Here is a 13,143-nt window from a genome sequence, read left to right on the forward strand (position 1 = left end):
ATGTCAAATCTTATTTGGGAATATTCAAAATGTTGTCTTGGAAATGTTCAAAGGTGCTTTTGTGAGTATTCAAATGATTTATGAGAGTGTTTTGAAGGTGTTCAAAGTAAAGTGAGGTGTGTGTGTGTGTGTGTGTGTGCGTATTAACTTCGTAATATGTAAAATTGTGACTAGTGAATTTATTGAAAAGTGGTTATAAGTTGTAAGTGTTGTGGTGACTTTTTCTGATGAAATAGTTAAAACGAGAAAAATGTCTAGACTTGAGGAGAGTGAATCTTTTGTAAAGAAATTGTGGATTGTTGTGGGTATTAAGGAAAAAATGTGGAATTATTTGGGTTATCCTGGGTTAAGAGTGAAAATGTGTAATGTTTTCCCTATGTTGTATATGAAATGTGTAATACTGAGATGGTGACGACGAAGAAGATCCAGAACAAAATGCACAGAATTTCTTCAAGAGAAAAATAAGTTGATTTTAGTCAATGAATTTTACCTTTTTTTTGCTGTATTACCAGAAATGTATATGAAATGCATTGGTTGTATAATAAATAGTGTTATTCTGCATTTTAAGTTATTGTCTGCTTGACAAGATTCAGCCTGTGTGTGTGAGGTCATCATGTGACATCACTGACATAGGGGGAAGTCGACAAGATTCAGCCTGTATGTGTGAGGTCATCATGTGACGTCACTGACCGCCGAGTAAACACAGGTGGGGTGACGTCACACTTGTTTAGACCTGTAGTAAGAGAAAGTACCATGCCCCATAGGAGGAGTTCATTTGAATGCTTACCCTCCAGAGGGGGGAATCCAAAAATTTGATCTGAGGAGATGGAGTCTTTGTATTATCGAGAAAAACTTGATCCAAGGAGATGGAGACTTGGAATTATTGATTTCGAGAAAAATTTGATCCGAGGAATTGGAGCAGGGAATTTGGGATGCAAGTGGGAGTCCATTTTGAATGCTTACCCCCAGAGGGGGGAATCCAAACAAATTGATTCGAGGAAGTGGAGTCTTTGTATTATTGATATCGAGAAAAACTTGATCCGAGGAGATCATAAGAATTTCGAAACCCCATAGGGGGGAATCCAAAAAACTTGATCCGAGGAGTTGGAGTCTTTGATATTGAGAAAAACTTGATCCAAGGAAGTAGAGCAGGAATATTTGGGGTGAAAGTGGGAGTCCATTTTGAATGCTTACCCCCAGAGGGGGAATCCAAAAACTTGATCCAAGGAGATGGAGTCTTTGATATCGAGAAAAACTTGATCCAAGGAAGTAGAGCAGGAATATTTGGGGTGAAAGTGCGTGGTGGAAGGGGTACCCATAGGGGGAACCTCAAAAACTTGATCCGAGGAGATGGAGAGCACAAGAAAATGAAATTCAAAAAAAATTTGAAAAAAATCGAAAAAAATTCGGGGCGCGGGGGCAGATCCGGACGACGCTGCAGAAGGCACGGGCGGGCGGGCGCGAGGGCGTGGCAGGCGGGCATGTGGGTCGGCGGGTCGGCGCGAGGGTAGGGCGGGTGGGGGCGTGGGTGGGGGGTTGAGGGTGTGGTGGGGGGTTGAGGGCGAGGTGGTCAAGGGCGAGGTGGTCGAGGGCGGGCGCGCAGGCGCGCTGGCACGGAAGGAGACCGCGTAGCCGCAGACCTTTCCGGAGGAGACCGCTCAGCCGCAGACCTTTCGCGAGGAGACCGCATAGCCGCAGACCTTTCGGGAGGAGACCACTCAGGAATACAGCGCTCAGCCGCAGAGACCGCTCAGCCGCAGCCCTTTCGGGAGGAGACCGCTCAGGAATACAGCGCTCAGCCGCAGAGACTGCTGAGCCGCCTTCGGCACTACTTATATATATATATATATATATATATATATATATATATATATATATATATATATATATATATATATATATATATATATATATATATATATATATATATATATATATATATGTCGTGCCGAATATGTAAAAAGTGGTCAATTAGCAAGAACTCATTTAAAATTAAGTCCTTTCTGAAATTTTCTCTTTTTCGTTTAAAGATATATTTTTTTCATTAATGTTGATGTAAAAATTTATAATTTTGCACCAAAAGAATCTTAGAAAACTTACCTAACCTTATTATAACAAGAACAATTTATTTTAGCCTAACCCAACTAAATATATTTTAGATTTGTTTACAATAATTTAATACTTAACAAACACAGTGAAATATATTTTTTTCGTTAGGTTCAGAATGATTTTGGCGAAAATATTGCATACACAAATTTTCACTTGTCCTATATGGCAAGATGAGGATTGCTATTTAAGCCAAGATCGCAAGTTCTGCCTATTCGGCACGACATGTATATATATATATATATATATATATATATATATATATATATATATATATATATATATATATATATATATATATATATATATATATATATATATATATATATATATATATATATATATATATATATATATATATATATATATATTTCAACAAGTCGGCCGTCTCCCACCGAGGCAGGGTGACCCAAAAAAAAAGAAAGAAAATCCCCAAAAAGAAAATACTTTCATCATCATTCAACACTTTCACCACACTCGCACATTATCACTGTTTTTGCAGAGGTGCTCAGAATACAACAGTCTAGAAGCATACACACATAAAGATACACAACATATCCCTCCAAACTGCCAATATCCCAAACCCCTCCTTTAAAGTGCAGGCATTGTACTTCCCATTTCCAGGACTCAATTCCGACTATATGAAAATAACCGGTTTCCCTGAATCCCTTCACTAAATATTACCCTGCTCACACTCCAACAGATCGTCACTTCCCAAGTACCATTCGTCTCCATTCACTCCTATCTAACACGCTCACGCACGCTTGCTGGAAGTCCAAGCCCCTTACCCACAAAACCTCCTTTACCCCCTCTCTCCAACCCTTTCGAGGACGACCCCTACCCCGCCTTCCTTCCCCTATAGATTTATATGCTTTCCATGTCATTCTACTTTGATCCATTCTCTCTAAATGACCAAACCACCTCAACAACCCCTCTTCTGCCCTCTGACTAATACTTTTATTAACTCCACACCTTCTCCTAATTTCCACACTCCGAATTTTCTGCATAATATTTACACCACACATTGCCCTTAAACAGGACATCTCCACTGCCTCCAACCGTCTCCTCGCTGCTGCATTTACCACCCAAGCTTCACACCCATATAAGAGTGTTGGTACTACTATACTTTCATACATTCCCTTCTTTGCCTCCATAGATAACGTTTTTTGACTCCACATATACCTCAACGCACCACTCACCTTTTTTCCCTCATCAATTCTATGATTAACCTCATCCTTCATAAATCCATCCGCCGACACGTCAACTCCCAAGTATCTGAAAACAATTACTTTTTCCATACTCCTCCTCCCCAATTTGATATCCAATTTTTCTTTATCTAAATCATTTGACACCCTCATCACCTTACTCTTTTCTATGTTCACTTTCAACTTTCTATCTTTACACACATTTCCAAACTCATCCACTAACCTTTGCAATTTTTCTTTAGAATCTCCCATAAGCACAGTATCATCAGCAAAAAGTAACTGTGTCAATTCCCATTTTGAATTTGATTCCCCATAATTTAATCCCACCCCTCTCCCAAACACCCTAGCATTTACTTCCTTTACAACCCCATCTATAAATATATTAAACTACCATGGTGACATTACACATCCCTGTCTAAGACCTACTTTTACCGGGAAGTAGTCTCCCTCTCTTCTACACACCCTAACCTGAGCCTCACTATCCTCATAAAAACTCTTTACAGCATTTAATAACTTACCACCTATTCCATATACTTGCAACATCTGCCACATTGCTCCTCTATCCACTCTATCATATGCCTTTTCTAAATCCATAAATGCAATAAAAACTTCCCTATCTTTATCTAAATACTGTTCACATATATGCTTCAATGTAAACACCTGATCTACACATCCCCTACCCACTCTAAAACCTCCTTGCTCATCCGCAGTCCTACATTCTGTCTTACCTCTAATTCTTTCAATTATAACCCTACCGTACACTTTTCCTGGTATACTCAGTAAGCTTATTCCTCTATAATTTTTACAGTCTCTTTTGTCCCCTTTCCCTTTATATAAAGGGACTATACATGCTCTCTGCCAATCCCTAGGTACCTTCCCCTCTTTCATACATTTATTAAACAAAAGTACCAACCACTCCAACACTATATCCCCCCCTGCTTTTAACATTTCTGTCATTATCCCATCAGTTCCAGCTGCTTTACCCCCTTTCATTTTACGTAATGCCTCACGTACCTCCCCCACACTTACATTCTGCTCTTCTTCACTCCTAAAAGATGGTATACCTCCCTGACCAGTGCATGAAATTACTGCCTCTGTTTCTTCCTTAACATTTAAAAGTTCCTCAAAATATTCTCGCCATCTACCCAATACTTCCATCTCCCCATCTACTAACTCCCCTACTCTGTTTTTAACTGACAAATCCATATTTTCCCTAGGCTTTCTTAACTTGTTTAACTCACTCCAAAATTTTTTCTTATTTTCATTAAAATTTCTTGACAGTGCCTCTCCCACTCTATCATCTGCTCTCCTTTTGCACTCTCTCACCACTCTCTTTACCTTTCTTTTACTCTCCATATACTCTGCTCTTCTTATAACACTTCTGCTTTGTAAAAACCTCTCATATGCTACCTTTTTCTCTTTTATCACACCCTTTACTTCATCATTCCACCAATCACTCCTCTTTCCTCCTGCCCCCACCCTCCTATAACCACAAACTTCTGCCCCACATTCTAATACTGCATTTTTAAAACTATTCCAACCCTCTTCAACCCCCCCACTACTCATCTTTGCACTAGCCCACCTTTCTGCCAATAGTCGCTTATATCTCACCCGAACTTCCTCCTCCCTTAGTTTATACACTTTCACCTCCCTCTTACTTGTTGTTGCCACCTTCCTCTTTTCCCATCTACCTCTTACTCTAACTGTAGCTACAACTAAATAATGATCTGATATATCAGTTGCCCCTCTATAAACATGTACATCCTGGAGCCTACCCGTCAACCTTTTATCCACCAATACATAATCTAATAAACTACTTTCATTACGTGCTACATCATACCTTGTATATTTATTTATCCTCTTTTTCATAAAATATGTATTACTTATTACCAAATTTCTTTCTACACATAGCTCAATTAAAGGCTCCCCATTTACATTTACCCCTGGCACCCCAAATTTACCTATTACTCCTTCCATAACATTTTTACCCACTTTAGCATTGAAATCCCCAACCACCATTACTCTCACACTTGATTCAAAACTCCCCACGCATTCACTCAACATTTCCCAAAATCTCTCTCTCTCCTCTACACTTCTCTCTTCTCCAGGTGCATACACGCTTATTATAACCCACTTTTCACATCCAATCTTTATTTTACTCCACATAATCCTTGAATTAATACATTTATAGTCCCTCTTTTCCTGCCATAGCTTATCCTTCAACATAATTGCTACTCCTTCTTTAGCTCTAACTCTATTTGAAACCCCTGACCTAATCCCATTTATTCCTCTCCACTGAAACTCTCCCACCCCCTTCAGCTTTGTTTCACTTAAAGCCAGGACATCCAGCTTCTTCTCATTCATAACATCCACAATCATCTCTTTCTTATCATCTGCACAACATCCACGCACATTCAGACTTCCCACTTTGACAATTTTCTTCTTCTTTTTCTTTTTAGTAATCTTTACAGGAAAAGGGGTTACTAGCCCATTGTTCCCGGCATTTTAGTTGACTTTTACAACACGCATGGCTTACGGAGGAAAGATTCTTATTCCACTTCCCCATGGATATAAAAGGAAAATTAATAAGACCAAGAACTATTAAGATAAAATCAAAGAAAACTCAGATGAGTGTGTATAAATAAATGTGTACATGTATGTGTAGTGTGACCTAAGTGTAAGTAGAAGTAGCAAGACATGCCTGTAATCTTGCATATTTATGAGACAGACAAAAGACATCAGCAATCCTACCATCATGTAAAACAATCACAGGCTTCGTTTTACACTCACTTGGCAGGACGGTAGTACCTCCCTGGGTGGTTGCTGTCTACCAACCTACTACCTATATATATATATATTAAATACAGATGTGTAATTAGTACTGAAGTGTTATAAACGGATACACATTGGAAAATAAAACAATATAAGTATAGTATTGTATATTTCATTCTCTCACCAAGTTCTCACATATAAGGACAGACTCCTGATCGAAGTCAGTTTGAATGCAACTGCACTTGCACGTACAGCTTTTATTAATTATTATTATTATTATTATTATTATTATTATTATTATTATTATTATTATTATTATTATTATTATTATCAACGTTATTATTATTATTATTATTATTATTATTATTATTATTATTAACGTTATTATTATTATTATTATTATTATTATTAACGTTATTATTATTATTATTATTATTATTATTATTATTATTATTATTATTATTATTATTATTATTAACGTTATTATTATTATTATTATTATTATTATTATTATTATTATTATTATTATTATTATTAACGTTATTATTATTATTATTATTATTATTATTATTATTATTATTATTATTATTATTATTATTATTGTTGGGAAATGCTAAATCCATGGGAATTATACTTAACTTCATCAGCAAGGAGGGAGAGTCGGAAGTGAGGCTGTGAGCTAAATATTCCATGTTAAAAAAATATACAGTTTAATGAGTTTCTGTGGAGAGGAGAGATGTGAGGCCATGTAGACGGGGTTGATGGCTGGCGTCCCACTAAGTCAGACAATAGACAATAATTATTGTGACATGGTCAAGCGGCGACGTCTCTTACTGTCTATGCAAATCGTCGGATAGGTCGGTCACTCATCTTTATAAACGAGGAAGAAGATCCTGTGAGCCAGTATTGCTGAGTGTGGCCTAGGAGAAGGTTGTGTAGAGAGCTCACACATTGCATAAATTCATCATTTGCGAATCAGTTCCGTTTTAATAATTTTATTCTATCCGAATATAAATAAATCCTTGCACAATATTTTCACGAAGCCCTTGTTAAAAGTCATAAAAAAAAAGACAATAAAGAACCAGTTGGTGGAATTGTTAGTTCGTCGTGTTGCATCCATGGCAGCCATACATATCCTAGTGTACCTTGTGGTGGTAATGCTAGTAGTAGGACAGTCTACCGCCACCCTCCAAGACAACATGGTCATTCTGGACCATCCCAAGATGCCAACTCTAGGTACGAAAGCCTTCAGAGGAGCACACTAATTATTATTACTGTATATTATATATTTATCAGTAGCTCCTCTCACCTCATTACTCTCTCTCTCTCTCTCTCTGACACTGACACATACACACACACACACACACACACACACACACACACACACACACACACACACACACACACACACACACACACACACACACACACACACACACACACACACACACACACACACACACACACACACACACACACACACACACACACACGCACACACACACATACACATACACACACACACAAGGTGGACAGATACAGAATGTTCCAGAGATGGTACATAGCAACAAGGGGACACAGTTGGAAGTTGAAGACACAGATGAATCACAGGGATGTTAGGAAGTACTTCTTCAGCCACAGAGTAGTCAGGAAGTGGAATAGTTTGGGAAGCGATGTAGTGGAGGCAGGATCCATACATAGCTTTAAGCAGAGGTATGATAAAGCTCACGGTTCAGGGAGAGTGACCTAGTAGCGACCAGTGAAGAGGCGGGGCCAGGAGCTATGACTCGACCCCTGCAACCACAAATAGGTGAGTACAAATAGGTGAGTACACACACACACACACACACACACACGAACGTATTAAATGAGTACGCACACTTTCCAGGTGGTCAGGAAGTGGTAGGACTGATGAAGATACACTGAATACATACACTGAAGAATAGGCATAATATGACCAGTAGACTGGTTATAAATGACCATAATTTTTAAAGGGGTGGACCGGTAAGCCAGCGGAAGGCCTCGGTCAGATGACCAAAAGCTCCAAAGGCGGGTCATCATCTGACTAAGACCCGCGTCAGGAAACATTTGTCCTGTTTCCTGACGAACCTTACCTAACCTAACCTAATATGACCAGTGAAGCTAGAAGAATGAACCACGGCAATGAATAGGTAAGCTGGGCCAAGAGTTGTGAATTGACCTCTGCCACCACAAATAGGTAAGATCAATAGTTTTTTTTTTTTATAAAATTTCAGACAATGTTTTAGGTAAATAGACACAGAAGCAATTAATGAGACTATTATGATGATTACGCTTCACCTTCCAAGCTAATACAAACAATGCACGGGCACAAATTCTGTATAAAGGTGTGGGAGGCGAAGCTTATTCAAGAAGTGGCAGTGAGAGTGAATTGTTACCAGGTAACAGCCGGGTCCATTACTTGTATATATCTTGATTAAGCTTCTGGCTACCGAAACGTAGCCGTGATAAATGTCTCATTAGTTTCTTCTATGTCTGTTCACCTAACAGGCGAGCACAAAGTAACAGAAAGCTCTGGTAACGGAAAGCATTTTCTTCGACTGTAAGACAGCATTTAGCACAGTACGACGAAGCTACTATATAAACTGAAAGAGCAGGTAAATGAAGCAGGGAAGGTAATCAAGTGGCTCCTGTAAAACTTAGTGTCTAGAAGGCAGAGGGTAACAGTTACTTTTGGTTAGGAAGATGTGTCGAAGTGGTTTCGGGTGAAGAGTGGGGTCCCACATACTGTAATTCAGTGCCTGGACCTTTGCTGTTCCTGGTATAAATGACCTGCCAATTTAAATTTAGTTTCACATATCGGTGCTAGAGGACAATGTGGAATTAATGAAGATGATAACCTGAGAAGATAGCGCCATATGCAAAACTAGCTAACTTAAGAAAAGTTTTCGGAACTAACAATGAATCGGTCATAAAATACACTACTTAGGTTTTACCAGTCTAGGGTACGCAGCACCAGCATGGAGCCCACAACTGGTCAAGCATGAAAATGTGGGAAGATCTAAGGGCTCTCAATGAGACTGGTATCAGAACTAAGGGGTAATGACTAATATAAGAGATTTAAGAGCCGCTTAGTAGCATCTCTAGATAGTGATGACAGGGATATATTGTTTATTATTAAAGGGAAGTTAGGAGATATTGATGAGGTACTGAGACGTTAGCATGTACTTGTTTTCAGTCTGAGGATGGTAAGTGGATCATTATAGAATAGATGGTGGTGGCCAGTACAATATAAAATTGATAAATTAGACACATGTGCAACTCTTGGGTATCTTTACAATGGCTTCATCAGTCCATACAAAGGAGAATCTTGAAGAACAGGACTGATGAAGCCACTCTGGCGAAACGTTTCCTCAATAAAGATACCCAAGAGTTGTACATGTGTCTAATTTATCAACGTGTCTGTTCTCTGAACCATTCATCTACAATATAAAATTACTGATCGGCTCCTGATAAAGAAGGAAGATTCTTGGGAATGAGAGAGAAAAAGTATTATTCTATTTATCGGAAAAGCGCTAAATTTATAGGGGACATTCTGCGCTTGGGGAATGCGAGATAATCAAGTTTAATTCAGGGAAGGGGAGGCAAGCTCCACTTCCCTTGGTCAAAAGCCTGCGTCAAGACCGCCCCTTTAAAGGATGGGAACATCTTCAGACGATCATTACGGTCCAGTGTGAAAGTTTACCTCACGAGATAATTATTTTCTTCACAGAGAAGCGATTAACCCATCAGGGTCACAAAGCACTTGAGAAATTAGAGGTAATAAAGTTTGATCCAAATATGGAAAGAAAAAGTAGCTCCAGTTTCTTGTGTCAAGAGGCTTTTACCAACATTTAAACAACCTTAGAAGGGGTAAATGACTTAAAACCTGATATGGACACATTTCCTGTGTGATGGAATATGGTAGAGAAACTTGCGTAGCTTTTGTTTTCCTGCGTAATTATCATATGGATAATGTAGCAGCACATTGCTGATGCTCCAGATTTTGTTTAATAAAATTGGACGAACTTGACTGTTATTTTGTGTGCTTGCAGGTGAGGCGGCGGAGAGAGTTGACTGGCTGGAGGCGGCTAGTGAAGGTACGAGCCAGGTGGCCAAGTCCAGAGGCAGACGCTATTTGTACTTCCCCACAGGCAGCTATGTAACCGTGAGTCACAATACTGTAATGATACTAGCTCTAGACCTTTCTTACTGATAATTTTAACATCATAGTACAGTGGAACTTCGGTGTTCGAACGTACCAGACCTCGAACCAACCGGAGTCCGAGCAATTTTGTTCAGAAAAAATTGACCTGATCTTTGAACTTTTTTCTGGAGTCTGAACACGCTGACTTTTTTAAAATTCAGTTGTAAAAAACTTTACATGAAAGCTCTATTCAAAAGTGCTTTGGCACTGACCTCTCAGAAGCTTTTGGAAGAGTCAGTTCAACATCCTTCAGTCCAGTGTGTAAGACTGAAAATTAACGCCTGAGAAATATTGTTTCAGACATCGAACTTTTCGCAGTTCGAACACCACCTAGGAACCATTTAGGTTCAAACACCGGGATTCCACTATATTTACGTTATGTTAGACCCACATTTTAAAAATGAACCTGAAATATTTTTTTAATATTTCGATCCTCTCGCTCAGATCCACTTCAGCACAGAATTACAGGATAAGATAACTAATGGAGAATTATTATTATTATTATTATTATTATTATTATTATTATTATTATTATTATTATTATTATTATTATTATTATTATTATTATTAACACATCGGTCGTTTCCCACCTGCTCGCTGGGAGTCTAAGCCCCTCGCACACAAAACCTCCTTTACTCCGTCCCTCCATCCTTTCCTATGCCGACTTCTACCCTGCCTTCTCTCCACTACAGAGTTATACACTCGAAGTCATTCTGTTTTGTTCCAGTCTTTCTACATGTCCAAACCACCTCTAACCTCCCCCCCTCCTCAGCACTCTGGGCAATAGTTTTGGTAATCCTGCACCTCCCCCTAATTTCCAAACTATGAATTCTCTGCATTATATTCACACCACACAATGCCCTCAGACATGACATCTCCACTGCCTCCAGCCTTCTCCTTGTTGCAACATTCACCACCCATGCTTCACACACATATAAGAGCACTGGTTTAACTATATTCTCCTACATTCCCTTTTTCCCTTCCTTGGACAAAGTTCTTTGTCTCCACAGACTCCTCGGTGCACCACTCACCTTTTTTCCCTCGTCATTTCTATGATTCACCTCATTTTTCACAGACCCATCTGCTGATACGTCCACTCCTAAATATATGAATATAATCACCTCCTCCATACTCTCTCACTTCAGTCTGTTATCCAATCTTTCGTTACCTATTTTTTTTTATCCTCATCACCTTACTCTTTCCTATATTCACTTTCAATTTTCTTCTTTTACATATCCTACCAAACTCGTCCACCAGCCTCTGCAACTTCAGAATCTCCCAAAAGTACAGTGTCATCACCAAAGAGCAACTTTAGATTATTTATCTTTTAACCTCAAACTTCTTCCAACACCCGCGCATTCACTTTTCTTACAACTCTATCTATAAATATATTGAACAATCATGGTGACATCACACATCCTTTTACTGGAAAATAATCTCCCTCTCTCCTACATATTCTAACCTGAGCCTCACTAATGAAGAAACTGTGCGAAATTGAGGTAATAATAGAACATGACCTGGTGCCGTCTGCCTTAATCATTGTACCCAACGATACCCTAGTTATGAGGCTTTATTTTTCTTTTGTAGTTTTTTTTTTTTAAACAGGGTTTGGCAAGGTTAAGGATCCCTAGGTTTATTGACAAGCTATTTACAGGTTAAGGATTCCTAACTTTATTGGCAAGCTAAGAGCTGTTACCTACATCAGCTCATTTGAAAGCATTTTTATTGTTATGAGACATACAAGTAAGGAACAGGATGAAGTTGGAGCCATCTGTGGGCCAGCATTTTCATTTGATCAACTGACTTTATCTCGTTGACATCATTATGCTGTACGAATGTGTTCCATACTCGAGTCATCCTGGGTATGTATGATCTCAGATGGAGTGATGTTCTGGAGAAGGGTAAAGCCAGAGTGAAGTTGCTGCTTTCTGCCCGTCTTGTGGCATAAAAGCTTGTTTCTCGCTGTCCTCGAAGTGGATCCAAGTGTGGTACTTTGACAATATTGGACTTGTACATAACAGTAAGGCCACCCACATCCATCCTGTGTTGAAGGCTCTGCTGAAATGACAGATCTATCCAGGATGAGTCCAGGCGAGAGATGAGACGTCTTGCTCTGTTCTCTACTCTGTCAAGAAGTCGCAGATGAGAGGGGGGGGGGGCAGACAAACCAAGAAAGTGGAGCATACTCAGGGTGTGAGCGTATTTGTGCCTCGTACAGGATCTTGCAACCCCTACTGTCAAGCAGATGCAAGATACGGCGAAGTGCTGTAAGCTTCCTGACTGTCTTGTTTGCAAGATTTACAACATGGTTCTTCATGGTTAGTTTGGAGTCAAATTTCACCCCAAGGATATCAACTTCTTCTCCAGGTGCCAACACCCTCCCATTCATCCTTACTACTGCACCAGCATTACCATCATAGTGCCTAGAGACGACCATCATTTGCGGTTTCTCTGGTGCAAATGTTACTGGCCATCTATTTCCCCAAGCTGATACAGCTCTTAGCTGGTGATTGATGTAGCTTAGTGCAGCTGGCATTTCTTCTCTTGGATAAGTGAATATCAGTGTACAGTCGTGTGCATATGCATGTGATTCTGGGATGAGATGAAGAAGGTCGTTGAAGTAGACATTCCATAACAATGGTCCCAGCACGCTTCCTTGTGGAACACTTGCCCAAATAGGGGCATTATTTCTGCTCTTTCTTAGTATTGTATTTATTTTCCCTTGCTGTATATAGTAGTTTGAGCCTAGCTAGCAGACTCTTGTTCTCAATTATCCAGGTGCTGAGATCTGTCTCCCATACATATATGCCAAATCATTAAAATGACGAATCACTT

The 13,143-nt window shown here is 39.3% G+C and overlaps 1 protein-coding gene across 1 annotated transcript in view; it reads left to right on the top strand.

Annotated features, from left to right (window-relative positions):
- The window catches only part of LOC128694391 (uncharacterized), a 45,936-nt gene that overhangs the window by 19,563 nt on the left and 13,230 nt on the right, over positions 1-13,143 (top strand). The window contains exons 3-4 of the mRNA XM_070098036.1: positions 7,127-7,319; positions 10,157-10,269. Of these exons, the coding sequence (XP_069954137.1) occupies positions 7,127-7,319; positions 10,157-10,269 (306 nt within the window). The remainder of the gene's footprint in view (positions 1-7,126; positions 7,320-10,156; positions 10,270-13,143) is intronic.

Source organism: Cherax quadricarinatus, chromosome 60 (genome assembly GCF_038502225.1).
Source record: "Cherax quadricarinatus isolate ZL_2023a chromosome 60, ASM3850222v1, whole genome shotgun sequence".
Lineage (NCBI taxonomy): Eukaryota > Metazoa > Arthropoda > Malacostraca > Decapoda > Parastacidae > Cherax > Cherax quadricarinatus.